General features: G+C 40.6%; 1 protein-coding gene across 6 annotated transcripts; it reads right to left on the bottom strand.

Moving 5' to 3' along the window:
• Window positions 1-3,936: 3,936 nt before the first annotated feature.
• On the bottom strand, window positions 3,937-18,391 carry LOC120046230 (histone acetyltransferase KAT7-like). Of its 6 annotated transcripts, XR_005476784.1 has the most exons (15): window positions 15,916-17,345; window positions 15,208-15,358; window positions 14,757-15,005; window positions 14,510-14,592; window positions 14,307-14,387; window positions 13,716-13,814; window positions 13,289-13,399; window positions 12,949-13,152; window positions 10,889-10,978; window positions 10,399-10,539; window positions 10,149-10,242; window positions 9,680-9,826; window positions 8,935-9,041; window positions 4,788-4,954; window positions 3,937-4,735 (listed from the first exon to the last, which is right to left on the bottom strand). XR_005476784.1 is itself a non-coding variant. In XM_038991291.1 (14 exons), exons 2-14 carry the CDS (start codon window positions 15,263-15,265, stop codon window positions 4,853-4,855), a joined length of 1,566 nt encoding a protein of 521 aa, XP_038847219.1. In that variant the 5' UTR covers window positions 15,266-15,358; window positions 18,107-18,391; the 3' UTR covers window positions 3,937-4,852. The 6 variants fall into 6 exon arrangements, 5 of the variants coding, with proteins under 5 accessions (XP_038847219.1, XP_038847213.1, XP_038847217.1 ...); XM_038991291.1 differs by lacking the exon at window positions 15,916-17,345 and adding an exon at window positions 18,107-18,391 and having other exon boundaries at window positions 3,937-4,954; XM_038991285.1 differs by having other exon boundaries at window positions 3,937-4,954; window positions 15,916-17,344.
• Window positions 18,392-18,409: the final 18 nt, after the last annotated feature.

Here is an 18,409-nt window from a genome sequence, read left to right as displayed (position 1 = left end):
CAGACTGTTCCTACTGTACTTGTCAAAGCAGATATACTTCATATCAACACAGGCACTGAAGAATCCTCCCATATTTCAGGCGTGTAAAGATGTCAGAATATCTCTAGTATTGGGCGAGTCTCAGACCACCAAGAAAGTCTTTTGAGGCAAAAGTAACAGTTTTGCAGCTAAGTAACTGGGTTCAAGGGGTTCCAAGGCAATACATTATACTTGAAATCGGATCCTTTCTCTACGGAGCAAAGTCCAATAGCACTGCATCCCTCCCTTTTCATTGAGAAGTTCGGCAGCTATGAACGTAGTGAAGATAGCAGCCTCCCGTTGACTTTCTGTTGGAGAGTACTGTACCCAGGACATTCTGAACATGGTTATTGTAGGGACATGATTGGACTTTGAAGTAGCATGACGTGGCCATGTTCATAGAGTAGTGCAGCGGTGCGCCTGACGGAAAATGTCACCCTTACCGTTAGATGAGAAGACATTCAAATGACACAGAGGCAACGCAGCAAACGGGTGAATTACCATGTCGACATCCCATTGAGTTTCCGAAATTGTAATGACACGATTTCTTTAAAAAAGCGTGAATAGAAGGAATGCAGTGATCCATGTCAAGTCAAAATCAATCCCCAGTGGAAGGCTGGGGTTGTTCGACTGCCACTGGTTCACTCTGTGTAACATGGAAATATAACGGCCAAGTCATCATAGGAAGTAGGAAGCCATTTCACATGCAAATGAAGGTCCTCCGATTCCTTTTGATTTGCCACTCAGCGTTAGCCGTCGCGTCTGTGGGAACAGGACACGAGGGTTGTTCTGGTGTAATTGCCTTTCAGCTCAAATTGCCCTGTTTTCCTTGCTTTGTGGAGCACCTGTGCAGAGTTCCAAGCATTTGATGTGTGTGTTGCCCACATTTCAAGAGGACATCCTTAGAACACCCGATTGACAAGTAATTGCTCCTTGAAAACATTTTGTAGCCGGATTATACTGGAAAAAATGTATTGCTAATAATGAAAAGGTTATATGATTGAAGTAAAACCACAAGCATTTGAATGACTAAGCAGTTATTAACGTCAACCAAATATCATATAAAAGGCTTTGTTACACTAATTATCCTCTAGAGATAAATGGATGGCTTTTTTAAAACAATTATTAGTCGATTTGTGTCTCAAAAATAAATATATAAAAAAACATTTCAGCTGTTCCAGCACAACATGACATTGTGGTTCGAGAGCGTCGCTCTCAGCTGGACATCACACTACCCTCAGTGCTGTAAGGAAAAACCATCTGCTCGCTATAGCCATCTCTCTCAAGAAAAGCCTGAAGTAGGTCACTAAAATGTGGCTTATTATTGAAGTGTAGAACCCATATGAGAGCGTCCGATTCTCTGGTGCTCTGTTCATCTCAGCTGAACCCACTTTGGCTGACATGAGACACGGTCCCAGAGCAGTATCCAACCCGATCACTCACGATACTATACCATGGTGCACACTGCTTTCTCAAGACATACGGCTTCAAGTTCAGATGATTGAACGAGCCATTTAGCTATCCACTTGGTTTGTTTTTATGTTGGTTTTTTAACCTTATGAGGTCTATATTGGGCTGACCTGTCCTAGGTATGATTCACTGAGTCAATTGATGAACAGGCAAACACTGACTGCGCAACAGAAGCCATTATTAACAAGACATTGTTCAAAGATGTCAGGCGGCAGTTTAAGCGCCCTCGCATCAAAGATCAGAAGGTCAAACATGAGGCTGCTGACTCACGTTTCTGGCAAATATAGAGTTCTGGTTGTAGGTTTGACAAACATGGAAATTACAGAACCAAATAAAAAAAATGCTAATATTTAACTGTGAATCACATACATACAGATCAGATAGTGCTTTCCACACAGCACATTCTAGGAAATATAAGGCAAATCACTTACACAAATTAAACTCAGATCCCAATCAAACCCAAGGAAACGAGGTGAGCACCAGGTTAAACCTTTAAAGCAAACCAAGGATTATAAAGTACAAGCACAATGGCCCTTTCTGTAAATTGGATATTGGGCATTATGCAGATATCATCAGCCCAAGTGCTCAAACTGGACTACAGCTTGTTGCATTCACCTCACCTATATTTTGTTTACTTAATGATGTACCTGTATACTACAAGTACCCAAAAATATATTTCATGCATCTCTCTGCATGATGTGAAAAACACGTCATATTTGTTAAACGTTGCATAATAATAGTATGAGCTTGATGATTTGATGGCGTCCAGAGGGGAGGGAACATGAGGTTGTATGGGGTACTGCATTATAAAATGAATGTTGTATTCAGTGCAGGATCAGACCGACAGGGAATAGACTCAGTCCACAATCCATCAGAGAAGATAGCAGACCTTCTCTGAGCTCACTCAGCAGCCAACTATCATTATTTCGTGCAGATATATACTTCTGAAGTAAAAGAAAAGAAGAAAAAAAGTCTTATTTGAATATAGTTTTGCCTAGTATCATTACATTCAATGGATATCTTGAAATTCCAGCTGGTAATAGTTACCCTGTTTGCACTGGTGTATACATGTCAAGGATTGTCGTTTAGTGTTGACAAGGAACACTGGGTATCCAAAGACTGGCAGGTAAGTGGAACATTTGGATTTCTATTATCAAGATGCGTTTGTATAATTAGTATCCTGATTTGAACCAAGAACAAAAAACATTTGGGAGTAATAATTGTCACAATTGAACACTTCTTTTTCACAAATAAATCAAGGGAAAAAATGTTGTGAAAAAGAAATCTCTTTAATCCTTTCCCCAGGATGAGCCACTGGAAGAGAGGTTGTCCAGCCAAGTGGCTAGTCTGATAAAGAGATCCAAAGCCCGTCAGTTCTACGGGCTCATGGGCAAACGCTCAGGTAAGCACTATAACGTTCTGCCTGTCCATAACAAGAATGAAAGACTTGAAAGGGATCTTGAAGGAGGTAGACTAGAAAACAAAATTGTATGATGCGTACTGCATGTTGAGTACGTATTATATCTAATTGACAAGAAAAGCAAATATTTTGAACTCAAATACATGAGTGCTTATCAGGTCCCTTTAATTACAGACGATCAGCCGCAGCCTATTAAAGTGGATAGAAAACGTGAGTATAGCACACTGGACTAACAAAAAAAATACTTTTTAGAATAGTGGTAGTCTGTACAGTACACTCTGGTCCATATACTATATAGTAGATTATTCAGTATCAAAAATCATAACACAACAACGAGCAAATTTTCTGCATTATATGGATTTAAAACATGTTTTACATTTAACATGAGGAAAAAATACGTATCTCCTTTTAAATGACTCTTTCCTGGGGATGTCTTCAACAGGAAACAAAGGGGATATGTTTGTTGGACTTATGGGAAGAAGAGCACTAAGTGGGGGTAAGAATTATTACACTTCAGATAAAATCCTCTGTAGCTCAGTTGGTAGAGTATGGCTCTTGCAGTGTGGGTTCAATTCCCAGGACGCCCCCATACGTAAAAAATGTATACACGGATGACTAAAACGCTTTGGATAAAAGTGTCTGCTTTTATGATTTATATTATTGATTTATATTATTTGAAATGTCAAGGCATTCATTTTTTTGGACAAAACACACAGCAGAGTGAAGTAAAATTTAAAACAGGTATCAACAATTGCAGTCGTGTGTCATAACCAAATGCAATGTTTTGCGCTGCAGAATCGTTCACGAGGATCATTCCAGATGCTCCAAGCACTGCGGTCGATGTCGCTGAGGGATCAGACACACAACCAGGTCTGTCGTATACATTGATGTTACGGTTAAAACCAGAGAGCACTTTGTAACATTGTAATGTACAGTTTGTAAAATGTAATACAAGTTTTACTGTGCAATTTAAAAACATACATGCAAAACTTGTATTCGTGTTGACTAAATGCAAACCAAACATTTGAACTTGTATGTAATATTTTTATTTCTTCATTTGGCAGATTCACAAGAGGAATGGGACCAACTCCAATATTACTAAAGCTAGAAAAAAAATGTTGTTTTCATGACCTATACAATTTTGATATCGACTCAAAAAGGACTACCATACAAAACGAAACTGTATCTCATACTTGTAAGAAACAAAATGCTATATCTAAAGGTATCAAAGTTCATGCTGATGATTATTGTATATTTTATCCCAAAAAATGTACTCGTCTCCGCAAACAACCGCAACTGTGTTGAATGAAATAAAATAGCCAGGAACGCTGCAGCCGGTCAGAGCTACATATTTTTTTGTGGACAAAGAAGCAAAAACACTCATGTGATCCACTAGTGTCAGAGCTCAGACAAGATGTATCTACATTCATAGCTCATCTTTAAGTGGATCTTTTAAAACAAGTCATCAACTCAAATTCTGTAACCTTCATTGTTTAACAATATTTCAGCCAAGAATTGATTGAATGGTGACATGGTGACATATTACTAAAATATAAATACAGGTCGAAATGTAAAAAGGGAAGGGAGTTCCTCCAGACACAAAAGAACAAGTAAGGGGCAGCTACAGGATGGGTTTAGGGATAGAAGATCACTGTGGTATTGACAGGACTCCTATCCCGGCAGGTGTGGTAGAAGAAAGATCACTGTGGTATTGATAGGACTCCTATCCCGGCAGGTGTGGTAGAAGAAAGATCACTGTGGTATTGATAGGACTCCTATCCCGGCAGGTGTGGTAGAAGAAAGATCACTGTGGTATTGATAGGACTCCTATCCCGGCAGGTGTGGTAGAAGAAAGATCACTGTGGTATTGATAGGACTCCTATCCCGGCAGGTGTGGTAGAAGAAAGTCAAGTTTATTAAGTGGCTCACGTGTGAGCCTATAGCCTATGTCCCTTTGGGTGGGGTCCATTTAAGCGAGCTGGGGTCGATGGTTTTGTTGTTGCTGCCTCTTTTGGTCTCCTTGGCTTTCCACTCATCGATCAGGTCCTGTGAGGGAGAGTTCAGTTCAATTCATTTATTGGCCCTTGAGGAATTTGCCTCGCATTCAAGAGCACCGAGTCAAAGACATAAAATGATCAACATTTACAGATATAACATACAGTGGGTATAATAAGTATTCACCCCCTTGGATTTTTTCACATTTTGTTGCGTTACAATGTGGGAATGGAATAGATTGAATTGTGATTTTGTTAGTGACCTACACAAAACAATCCATAATGTCAAAGTAAAAAAATATATATATATATACACAAAATTACTCAAATATAGGTCAGGTATTCACCTCTTTAGGCAAGCCTAAATTAGTTCAGGAGTAAAACTTGGCTTAACAAACCACAAGGGGTTGAAATTATTTTGGAATGACTACCCCTTCCACTGTCCCCCATTCATGTGTTAGGTCTCTTAGTCACGTATTGAATTTAAAGCAGAGATTTAACTACAAAGACCAGTGAGCATTTCGAAAGCCTCTAAGGGCCATGATTGGTAGATGGGTAACAATAACAAATCAGACATTGAATATCACTTTAAGCATGGTCACGTTAATAATTATGCTGTGGATGATGTATTAAGCCACCCAGAAACAAAGATAATCGTCCTTCTGAATTGAGCTACAGAACAGGAAGGAAACTGCTCAGGGGATGTCACCATGAGGACATTGGTGATTTTAAAACAGTTACGGGGTTCAATGGCTGTGATGGGAGAAAACTGAGGATGGGTCAACAACATTGTAGTGACTCCACAATAATGACCTACATGACAGAGAAAAGAAGAACACAAATAAACAGAACAAAAATATTCCAAAACATGCATCCTGTATACAATACAATAAAGTAATACGGCAAAGGAATACAGTTTTTGGCCTAAATACAAAGCCTTATGTTTGGGGCCAATCCAACACGTCACCGAGTAACTGCCTCCTTATTTTCAAGCATGGTGGCCGCTGCATCATGTTATGGGTATTCTTGAAATCGGCAAAGACTGGGGAGGTTTTTGTGAAAAAAGAAATGGGATGGAGCTAAGCACAGGCAATATCTTAAAAGAGAACCCGCTTCAGTCTGCTTTACACCAGACACTGGGAGAGGAATTCACCTTTCAGCAGAACAATAACCTAAACCTACAACACAAGGCAAAATATATACTAGAGTTGCTTACCATGAAAACAGTGAATGTTCTTGAGTGGCCAAGTTACAGTTGACACAGCATGAAGAATTAAAAATAATAAGTGGGCAAATATTGCACAATCCAGGTGTGCAAAGCTCTTAGAGACTGACCCAAGAAGACACACAGCTATAAATCGCTGCCAAAGGTGTTACTAACGTGAATTGACTCAGGGGGTTCAATACTTATAGGTACAGTATATTAGTGTTTTATTCTTCGTTAATATAAAAAATATATACAGTACCAGTCAAAAGTTTGGACACACATACTCATTGAAGGTTACATCTTTATTTTTACTTTTTTCTACATCATAAACTATGAAATAACACATGGAATCATGTAGTAACCAAAAAAAGTGTTAAAACCAATCAAAATATGAGAATCTTCAAAGTAGCCACCCTTTGCCTTGATGACAGCTTTGCACACTCTTGGCATTCTCTCAATCAGCTTCATGAGGAATGTTTTTCCAACAGTCTTGGAGTTCCCACATATGCTGAGCACTTGTTGGCTGCTTTTCCTTCACTCTGCGGTCCGACTCATCCCAAACCATCTCAATTGGGTTGAGGTCGAGTGATTGTGGAGGCCAGATCATCTGATGCAGCACTCCATCACTCTCGTTCTTGGTCAAATAGCCCTTACACAGCCTGGAGGTGTGTTTTGGGTCATTGTCTTGTTGAAAAACAAATGATAGTCCCACTAAGAACAAACCAGATGGGATGACGTATCACTGCAGAATGCTGTGGTAACCATGCTGGTTAAGTGTGCCTTGAATTCTAAATAAATCACAGAGCGTCACCAGCAAAGCACCACCATACCTCCTTCTCCATGCTTCACAGTGGGAACCACACATGTGGAGATCATCCATTTACCTACTCTGCATCTCACAAAGACACGGCGGTTGGAACCAAAAATCTCAAATATTTGGACTCATCAGACCAAAGGACAGATTTCCACCGGTCTAATGTCCATTGCTCGTGTTTCTTGGCCCAAGCAAGTCTCTTCTTCTTATTGGTGTCCTTTAGTGGTGGTTTCTTTGAAGCAATTCGACCATAAAGTCCTTTTTCACACAGTCTCTTCTGAACAGTTGATGTGGAGAGATGTGTTTGTTACTTGAACTCTGAACATTTATTTGGGCTGCAATCAGAGGTACAGTTAACTCTAATGAACTTGTCCTCTGCAGCAGAGGTAACTCTGGGTCTTCCTTTCCTGTGGCGGTCCTCATGAGAGCCAGTTTCATCATGGCGCTTGATGGTTTTTGCGACTGCACTTGAAGAAATTTCCTAACCTTCATGTCTTGAAGTAATGGACTGTCATTTCTCTTTTCTTATTTGAGCAGTTCTTGCCATAATATGGACTTGGTCTTTTACCAAATAGGGCTATCTTGTCACAACACAACTGATTGGCTCAAATGCATTAAGCAGGAAAGAAATTACACAAATTAACAAGGCACACCTGTTAATTGAAATGCATTTCAGGCGACTACCTCATGAAGCAGGTTGAGAGAATGCCAAGAGTGTGCAAAGCTTTCATCAAGGCAAAGGGTGGCTATTTGAATAATATCAAATATAAAATATATTTTCATTTGTTTAACACTTATTTGGTTACTACATGATTCCATATGTGTTATTTCATAGTTTTGATGTCTTCACTATTATTTTACAACGTAGAAAATATAGTAAAAATAAAGAAAAACCCTTGAATGCGTAGGTGTTCTAAAACTTTTGACCGGTAGTGTATATATAAAAATGTTCTTCCACTGACATTAGCATTGTGTAAATCGTCGACATTTTTTTTTTTTTACAATTACATCACACTTTGCAACACAAAATGTGAAGAAATCCAAGGCGGTGAATACTTATGATACCCACTGCAGATGACAACCACATAAAACAGATGGACAGGGCTACATACACACGAGCTACAGTAAATACATGACATACAGTGCAAAATCAAGGATATCTCAAATGTTCACAGAACTCCTCCTTCACAGCTTTTAGGTGCCTAGTCTAGGGTATTAACTGACAAACTGGCCTGAATGGGATATTGTGAGGTCACACACTGATGTCACACACTGTTGGGTACGTGATGGGGGATAGGCCCCAACTGAAATGATTAAAAAAAAAAAATCTTTGAAGGATATGCATAATCACCTTTTTGCAATTGAAAAGGAACACTTTGGAGAATTATCTGAAAAAACAGTTCACCTGAGACAGGAACCGAATTCAAACATTACACTGTTGATTTTATGTGCAGTTTACTGTCACTGTACTTTTTGCAGCCATTTTTTCGCTAACAGAAAACCGGGCAATACTAAAACACTGAATAGATTCAATAATATATAAGAATATTCCTGCAAAATCTGGGGTAGATACAAAATAAGATAACATTACAGGGGTTTGAGTGAGAGGTCTGTCTGGTGTCTTCAAGTGGCCACTCCAAAGTGTGCACAGTCATTTCAATACACGTAGGACTCAGGCGGTAGAGCTTTCAACTATTAGTTTATTTTTTTTAATTTTTTTTTTGCTTTCCTGGCTGTGCCTTTGGAGGAACTGAACAGAGCACAGTTGTAGCTAGATGGTGGTAGTCCCTTTTAGAACACCTGTCAGTTGAAAGCTATACACCGTAAAGCGGACACCCAGAGTTCTGATGTAATGTATATAGTATGTTACTGTACAGCCACCACGTTCCAATTTAATCTCTTATCAGTGACCAAATCTCCCATTTTTGATCCCGTACATGGGATCAGAGTATAAAGGGTTAACCGATGTTGATATTGTCATGACACACACCTTCATGAAGGGGACACTTACCTGTCTCTTCAAGACGAGGTGCTTTCCCTTCCAGTACTTAAGCATCTGCAGTGACTGCAGGGTGCTGACAATGTCCACTGGGTTCACCGCGGTCTCCTGGCTGATCTCTGAACACACACGAGTACAACACACAGCTCTTCACACACTCATTCAAAATACTGAATCGCGCTGTTCCTAATCATTCAAATGCTTGGTAGAAAAATCATCTCACATGTTCAAGTGAAACTGAGGCTAACCTGAAGTAGCTAAATAATTAACAACATTAAATCATCAACACTTACAGACTTGACAACCATAAAACAGATTGATAGGGCTGTAAACACACAAGCTACAGCGAATACATGACAAATAGTGATAAATCAAGGGTAGCCTTCTCAGGTTTAATGCTTAGTGCATGTTCGTTAAGCAGTTTGATGCTCCACCTATGGGCTAATTAATTATGAGAGGATAATTAGCCTATATGGACAGGCCCAAATTAAAATGTTTCGAAATGGGGAAAAAATGCGTATGCTTAACCATGGGAGAAATTTAAAGAGGACACTTTGGACATTGTGTGTGAGTGTCTGGTGTGTGTGTGACCGGAACAAGCTACATAATTTACCAGGGTAATTTTAAACACTCACCTTGACCCTAAACTAATTGCAGATTGTTTCAAAATATTTTCTCAACAGTCAATAGCGGCATTAAGCACCAAAACATATTTGCAAAAATGTAGTCATCAGTTCTTTGTAAAGTCCTCTGTCACCTTTGATGGAGATCTCCTTGCCCTGGAAGTTGTACATGTAACGCAGCAGCACCTCTTTCCAGTAGCTACGGTAGCTGATGAGGCCCAGGTCCGAGAGGGGCCGCTCTGGGGAGCCCACCTTCTCCTCCACCTTGGACAGCAGGTAGCCTACAGAAAGAGGAGAGAGCCGGCAGGGTGGTCACTAGCAGTTCTAATAAGTAATGAAATGGACTGCACTTACATAGCAATGAGACCTGGTGGAGAAAAGCATAAAAACTGCTAAATGAACTGTAGTTTCTACTGCAATAACCACGTAATGACAACACATAAAGAAGTCGCTTTCAGGACATTAAAAGCAATTTTTGACCAGCAAGACTCTGTTGTCATTCCGGAGAGGCATAACAAAATAAATCAGCATCTCGAAATGCCACCTGGCTGTAGTTTCAGTAGCCAATCTAACAAGGGGAAAACAGAGCTAGTCTATACTTACTGAAGTCAATCAGCATCTTCCCAAAGCCCTGCCTCATGTACTGAGGCATTGTCAGGATGCAGGAGACATTGTAGTTGAGGAAAGAGTTCTTCTCCTGAAAGAACAGAGGACATGCGTCTGAATCGCATCTTTAAAACTAAAGTAATGACAGAGACGTCCCTAATAATAAATAAAAAAAGCTCCGTTATAAACCATATCAAAAAGTTATGGTAGACACTATCAATGTGAACGGAGTATAATGGATGGGTACCTTAGAGAAGTATCCCACAAGATGGCAGCCTGTGTTGTCTGCCTCAGTCATAACGTAGAACAGAAAGGGTTCCACGTCGTAGTACAGCGTCTTGTGATCCAGGAAGAGCTTGGCGAGTAGACACAGGTTCTGGCAGTAGATCTGGAAAAGGAAACCACACACCATTTAAATGTATTTAAATTGTAGGGGCGAAAGGTCGTGCCGTACTACTATGGCCGACCCTGTAAAACAACACATTTCACTGCACCTATCCAGTGTATGTGACAATAAAACCATATATTTATATTCTATGTAGCTTGTTTTATAGGAGTGCAAGGCCCCCCTGGGGTTAGGGTCCCTGAAGAAATGTGAGACATGACAAAAGCGAAAGGTAATAACTCAACCATGATTATTTCTTTGTTCTTAAGATCGGAGAATAAAATGGAGACAGGAAAAAAAGCATTTGTTGTGTACGAGTCCAGGGTTAGTTCAAGTGTATAGGCCCCCTCACCTTGTTCTTCTTGCCGTCCACCTCAAAGACAGAGATGGCGCCCTTCCTGTAGACCTCATCTCCGGGCGGATGCTTCCACACACACTTGGCCTAACAAACACACAGGGAGACAACACTATTGATTTGCTCATTCAAACCCCATTAAAAAGGCCTCTCTGAACAGTTTCAGCTGAAATTGAAGACATTGGGTGAGTTTAGAATTCCCAAACATATGACAAAAGCAGCTTAACATTTGATTGGCTGTTGCATGCAATTTCAATCACATTTGAGTTGCTTCGAGTATCAGCAAAAGTTGCTTGAGAGGATGTCACTTGCAACAAACATTGTGTGAAAGTTGATTCATGTAACCCCATCTTAAGAGGTGATAGGACTGGATTTTCTACAGTGCCTTCAGGAAGTATTCATACCCCTCGACTTATTCCGCATTTTGTTGTATTACAGCCTGAATTCACAATGGATTAAATCGATTTTGTTCCCCTTACCTATCCATACACAATAACCCATGACGACAAAATGAAAACATGTTTTTAGAAATGTTTGCAAATGCATTGAAAATGAAACACAGAAATCTCATTTACATAAGTATTCAAACCTCTGAGTCAATACTTGGTAAAAGCACCTTTGGTGGCGATTCAATCAAATGTATTTATAAAGCCCAGCTTTGAGTCGTCTTGGTTATGTCTATGAGCTTAGAACAATGTTTCTTTTTGTACCATGATAGGACCCTATATCATTAACATTGTACTCCGGTGTTGGTGTTCAGGAGAGTCAACATTTGTCAGGATAAAAAAGAAAATACTTTTCCTCAAAAGGAGTGCGGCTGCGGGAGTTGTACCGTAGACCATTTGGAAGAATCTTTGAACATCTGCAGATTTTCTCAAAGCTCTGTTAAGCTAGATTGCTGTTCATCGCCTCTCCCAAGTCTATCCACAGATTTTCAATGGGATTTAAATTTTGGCTTTGGCTGGAACACACAACGACTTTCACATTCTTGTTCTGAAGCCAATCCAGCGGTGTTTTGGCTGTATTTTTGGGGTCATTGTCCTGTTGGAACGTGAAATCTATGCCCCAGTTTAAGTACGTTTGCACTCTGAAGTAGCAGGTTCTCATCAAGAATTTTCTGTATTTGGCTCCAAGCATTTTCCCCTCTATCCTTACCAGTCTCCCAGTCCCTGACGCTAAAAGCATCCTACATAGCATGATTCTTCCCCGTTGGGTGATGAGCTGTGCTTGCTTTTCTCCAGACATAGCGCTTTGCATTCAGGCTAAAGAGTTAAATTTGTCTCATCAGACCACAGAATATTTTGCCTTATGCATGCTGTCATGTGCCTTTTTCTCAGGAGTGGCTTCCGTCTGACCACTCTCCCATAAAGCCCAGATTGGCGAAGTGCTGTAGAGACCGTTGTCCTTGTGGCCGGTTCTCCCATCTCAGCCAAGGAATTCTGTAGTTCTGTCTAGGTCACTTCCATGACCAAGATCCTTCTTACCCAGTTCGGTCTGACAGCCAGATCTAGGCAGTTTCATATTTTTTTAATTTGCCAATGATGGAGACCACTGCTCTCTTCAAAACTTTTAACACTAGAAATGGTTTTACACCCTTCCCCAGACACAAGCCTCACAACAATTCTATCTCGGAGATCTACAGACAGTTCTTTGGACTTGAGAAGTTTCTGCTGACATCCACAGTCAACTGTGGGACCTTTTATATAGACAGGTGTGTTTCTTTCTAAATCATGTCCAAACAACTGAATTGGCCACAGGTGAACTCCAATCAAGTTGTAGTGACAGCTCAAGGATGATCAAAGGAAATTGGATGCACCGGAGCTACATTTTGCGTGGCATAGCAAAGGGGTGGGAATACCTATGTAAATGAGATATTTCTGTAATTCATTTTCAATACATTTCTAAAAACATGTTTTCACTTTGTCATTATGGGGTATTGTGTGTAGAAGGGTGAGTGAAAAAAAAATATATTTAATCTAGTTTGAATTCGGGCTGTAACAACAAAATGTGGAATAACTAAGTCGAGGGGTACTTTCTGAAGGCACTGTATATCTTACCATGTGTCGTCTCAGAATGGTCTGGCTCTTCATGTACTTGAGGCAGAACTCGCAGACGTAGAGACGTCCCAGGCGGGCGTACTCCTCGGGGTAGGGCGAGTGGTACCATGTGTCCAGCTCGTAGCGTCCAAACAGGATAGTCTTGATCATGTTGCTGCCCTCCGTGATCTGTCCCTGGATCCGCAGCTTCTCCTGTGGCGTTTTCAATAAGCGCGAAACAAGAGAGGAGAAATATGAAATTCTTCTAAACTACCAAGAACATCTTATCTACAATATAATCTAAATCACTATTGGTTTATTATGCATGAAGGAGGAAGGTGCACTGAGGTTTTTGTCTTACCAGATCTTCAGATGCGCGTGCCTGGGCTTTTCTGAAAAGCTCCAGGTCATATTCACTAGTGATGTTCTCCAGAAGAGGTTCTCTGGTGTTGCCGTGGCTCTGTCGATGCTCCTGTAGACGAGATGGAAAGAAAAAGAGTTGGGTGACGGAGTGCCGATTGTGTCAGTAAATGGGCTTTATTGAATATACTCTTTGAAGAGGTAGCGTTTCAGACTTTTTCGGAAGATGGGCAGGGACTCCGCTGTCCTGACATTAGGGGTAAGCTTGTTCCACCATTGGGGTGCCAAGACAGAGAAGAGCTTTGACTGGGCTGATCGGGAGCTGCCCTCCCGTAGGGGTGGGAGGGCAAAGTGGCCAGAGGATCCCCATAGCAAACATGATTCTCCCTCTAGTCATTTGAATGGGGGAGATCTGTCCTGTGTCTCACCATGTATTTCTCCTTCTGCTCCTTGGGAAGCCCAGAGTTCCTCCCCTTTCTCATCTCCGTCACCTGCTCTTTGTATCTTGTCTGTTTTGATGTGGGCATCTGGTGGACACAACAGGAATTCATTGTGATTTTAGCTTTTTTTTTTTATTTGACCCCCTTTTTTGATCTTGTCTCATCGCTGCAACTCCCCAACGGGCTCGGGAGGCGAAGGTCGAATCATGCGTCCTCCGAAACGTGACCAGCCAAACCGCACTTCTTAATACTCGCCTGCTTAACCCGGAAGCCAGCCGGCACCAATGTGTCGGAGGAAACACTGTTCACCTGACAACCGAGGTCAGCCTGCAGGCGCCCGGCCAGCCAGAAGGAGTTGCTAGAGCGTGGTGAGCCAATTGAAGCCCCACCCGGGCCAAACCCTTCCTTGATCCGGGCGACGCTGGGCCAATTGTGCGCCACCCTATGGAACTCCCGACCACGGCCGGTTGTGAGACAGTGCCCTAGACCACTGCACCACTCGGGAGGCCCTTTATTTACTTTTACATTATCAAATGAATCACCTTAAAAAGTATTCAATATTAATGTAATTAATTTTACCTGATGTCGTGTGGCGTGTCTGTTACTTTCCTCCTGCACCTTTGATTCTTCTTCGTGTTTCTCACGAGTGGTTGCTTTCACCTGTCAATAAAAAGGATGAATAAACGTATTGGGCATTTGGTTCTCTGTAGCTCTCATTGTACTAGACAATGAAGTTAATGTACCTCAATAAGCAATGCCAAATATTTTAATGACATATTTACCTTGCAATCGTCAGCTGAGAGGTTATGGTAAAGAGGGCATCCTGAAACCGCAAAATGGCGTTCATGTTTCCCTGTAAGATGTCCTGCAAGGAACATGAGAGACAGAAAAGCAATGAGTTTACATATAATTAAATTAATTGACCAGAGATATTTCATAATAAGAATCTTAACAAGAATCATGACAAGTCTTGTTGAGCATCCACTAAACTAGCAGTGGTGCCACTAACCAAATGGTCACTTGTCTTACCCAGTGAGTTGCATCCCGGTGTGGGACACTTCATATTAAAATTGTAGGTCTCATGGCAGCGGCGGCGCTTGGGCCGGTGGGAGAGGTCCTTGTCTGAGTCTCTGAGGGCGGGGTCTTTGGCCACACTCTCATCATGGGAGGCGTTGGGGCTGGAGATGTCCAGCTCAGACTCAGATGATGGGGCGTTGCCTGTGGGCGTCAATGGGGGAGACTCGTCATGGTCGCCGACTCGCTTCACATCTGGTGTGTCTACATTGGCATGTGGGAGAAACAGCACAACATTCAACTACAGTGACAATGTAGGATAAAATAATGAAATATTCTAGCAATTGTTAGCCCTCACAAGTTCTCCTATACAGGTGATTGACTCATTGTTCGCTAACCTAACTACTACAGTTGCAATGTAGATTTTGATTCACAACTAAAGCATCCATCCCATGGCTTTCTTTACCTTGTGAGCTTTGGCTGAGGCGTAGAGATGCTCTTGTGAGGCGTGTTCTCTTGGGCATGTTTCCATCACTCTCTGAGCTGTTTGTCTGTTCTCTCTCTGCAGAAGAGTCTGAATCTTCAGTCCCATCAGAGCCGCTCCCCAAATGCACACTCTGTGATAGAATGAAAAAAAAGTAAGACTGGTAGGGCTAACGCGTTAGCCAGGTAACTAGACGATATCTAGCTAGCTAACGTTAACTATTTACTTGTGATGGCTCTAACTAGGTTATAGAATTGTTGCTAACGTTCGCTCCTTCAAATGTATCCATTTCTCATGAATGAGATATACAGCTAGCTAATTACTCTATAAATCTGAATGTAAACACAGCCTTAATAGCTAGCTAGCTAGTCAGTTAACATTAGATAGCCAAATAGGCAACGCAACATTAGCAAAACACCATTGTAGCATTAGCTAGCAATCTACCTTGAAAGCGTAAAAGAGGCCATTTTAGCTTACTAACTTCCGTTACCTGCAGTAGCTAACTAGATAGTTAGCATTAAGTTATCTAGCTAGTTAAAAAAGATACATACTTTCGAATGCATAATAGAGACCACTGGCTAACAACTAGCTAACATTTTAGCAACGTTATGCTAGCAGCATAGCTAGTCAAGTTAGCTTATCCAGCTAGCTAACGCCGTAACGTTAGCTTCCGACCTACATGTTTCGTACCTGTCGTCTACGGGGCATATTTGCCTTGATGAACGCCGGTTCCTATGCCGCCCGTCTCATAAAACAACGTAGTTCCCAAATTGTATAATAAATGCAGTGGATGGAACTGTTTTAGATTAAGTTTTTACTTTAAAAAAAAAACGTGTATGTACACACAACATTGGCTATGTCTCGCGCCACATTTTCGGTACAACACACTTCCGTTTGAAACCTCTGTGTAATGTCACATGTGGTACTGTCTCCACTGGGTGGCACTGTATAGGTGGCACGCCAGTCTTATTTTCAACTAATTTAACATCTGATCTACTTATCAAAAGGCACATCTCAATCGCTGGTCCAGATAAATTCAAATCAAATTGTATTGGTCACATACACGTGTTTAGCAGATGTTATTGCGGGTGTAGAGAAATGCTTGTAAATCATGAAATAGCACAAGTGTGGGGGTGGGCCTTCCCTCTTTTGTTCTATATTTCCCCTCTTTTGTTTTCATTTTTGGGGAGAAGATAGATTTTTGGCCCAGTTGTCCCTCGCTTCGCCTCTTTATTATTATTATCATTTTTATTTTATTACACTTCAAATTCCAATACAATAACAAAAAAACATCACCACTACAAAAACCACTACAAAAACTACAAATCATCATCACTACAAATATATTTTCTCTGAAGAAACATTATATTGTTCTTCAAGCAAAGGGAGGCCTATGACATTACGATTTACCATCAAACCAAAGCCTTGAATGCCCTACTCCTTGAAGTTTGCAATTGTGTCTAAAAACACTATTTTACAGAAGAAACAATAATAATAATAATAATTACCCTTTAGTGTGTGTACTTTACTGTATTAATACTTGGGATATCACTTTTCAACAAGAAAAGTCATTTTTTCAAGGGTAAACGGCCTGATTGAACTATCTTAATTTATCTGCCATCTTTGCTAACACTTTCTGTCACATGTGGGTTATAGATCTCGAATATATTTCTAAGTCTTTGTTTCTTTCTAATTTGTATGACTCTTTTACAGTTCTACTAGTTTACATAAATTGGTGTGAGTTTTAAAGCTATCTGTACTATGGGATAACTATGTGTTGTCTCATGTCGAAAACCAAAGCAGACATATCAGTGATGATTAAATGGATTATTGCATTATCTATGTAAAAATAGAGTCTATATGGTAACAAGCCTATCTGTTATTCAGATCACTGCTCATCAAAGGATAAATAAATACATTAGCTGCTACTGCTTGGCCTCTATTTGATATTGGTCTCTGGACCATTGTTTGTGGTAAATGTCTTTCATCAATATAAGAGATTAGTATTATTGCGAAATAGAAACTGTCTATACACTGATAGTGTATTTCAATCAACCAGTAAATACCATGGCACAATCATTCCTACTCAGCAGAAACCTAAAGCAAGAGAGAAAATAACTCGTAGTGCTGTGCAACATTTCCGGGAATACTGATTATGAACAGATTTTAAAAAAGCTATGGTATGTTACAGTAATCACTTGAATTCAATCAATCTAATTTATTTCTCATGCTTTTTTACTTTTCTAATTTTCTATTGCTTAACTGTGCACACACACATCCTATATTTTAAAAAAGAAGAGAAGAAAACACACACATATAAATGCTTTAGAAAAAACTAGGACAACACACTACATAAAACAAACACAAATCAGTAGACCTAATAGCATGACCAAATCCAAAGCATTGGGCAAACCGCCAAAGAATTCAAAGAAACGATCATGTGGAAAAGTGAAAAGCTTTTATTAATGGACAAACATAGCATAGGGCCCTAGGCCTATATGACAGACAGCAATAGCCTATACAGAATATAGGGGTAAAGGTATGCTAGAGCGGAATGTTGTCCTATATTGCTCAATTAAAATACCAGAGCATACCTGGTTCTGGAAGACTTCTGCAGCCACACTATTTATCCAACAAAACGTCACTGAACAGGAATGAGAATCATTTTACTTTTTACTTGAAGCTGACATATTTTGGGGACGTAGTGGGGCACAGTAGGTGATCCCATCTGGTTGCGTGTAAGCGCACATATAACTTTGCTACAAGCCCGTATGTTCTGAAGGAATGTAGAGCCAGACATATCGCCTGATGCATTTGTCCCCTCAGCTGAGCTGAACCTGAACCAGAGACACTTTTGAGGAGATGGAATTGTATACTTTACCCATACGTTGTCAATGGGCCGCGCAGCCTATTCTGGGCTATTCTGGGACAAGGAGAGCTCTCCTTCAAGGAGTAAATGGGAGTCAATTGGGCGCTAGCTCAAAAACCCAACATTAGCATGCATTTCGTGAACAAGAAGTACAACATTGCAAATATTTTCCGATATGTGAGATACTTAGCTTGTTCCATGTAATATCGTATAGCTTTGGAATCGTAACGTTGCGTACTTTTGAGGAAAATAGCAGGTTTCTCGACTCATACCCGGACTTTGAGAAGGGATTGCGTGACGATTAGTTTAGCAACC

The sequence above is a fragment of the Salvelinus namaycush genome, chromosome 4, assembly GCF_016432855.1.
Source record: "Salvelinus namaycush isolate Seneca chromosome 4, SaNama_1.0, whole genome shotgun sequence".
In the NCBI taxonomy this organism is placed as follows: domain Eukaryota; kingdom Metazoa; phylum Chordata; class Actinopteri; order Salmoniformes; family Salmonidae; genus Salvelinus; species Salvelinus namaycush.
The sequence above is the reverse complement of the archived record's forward strand: the minus strand, read 5'-3'. Positions and strand labels throughout refer to the sequence as shown.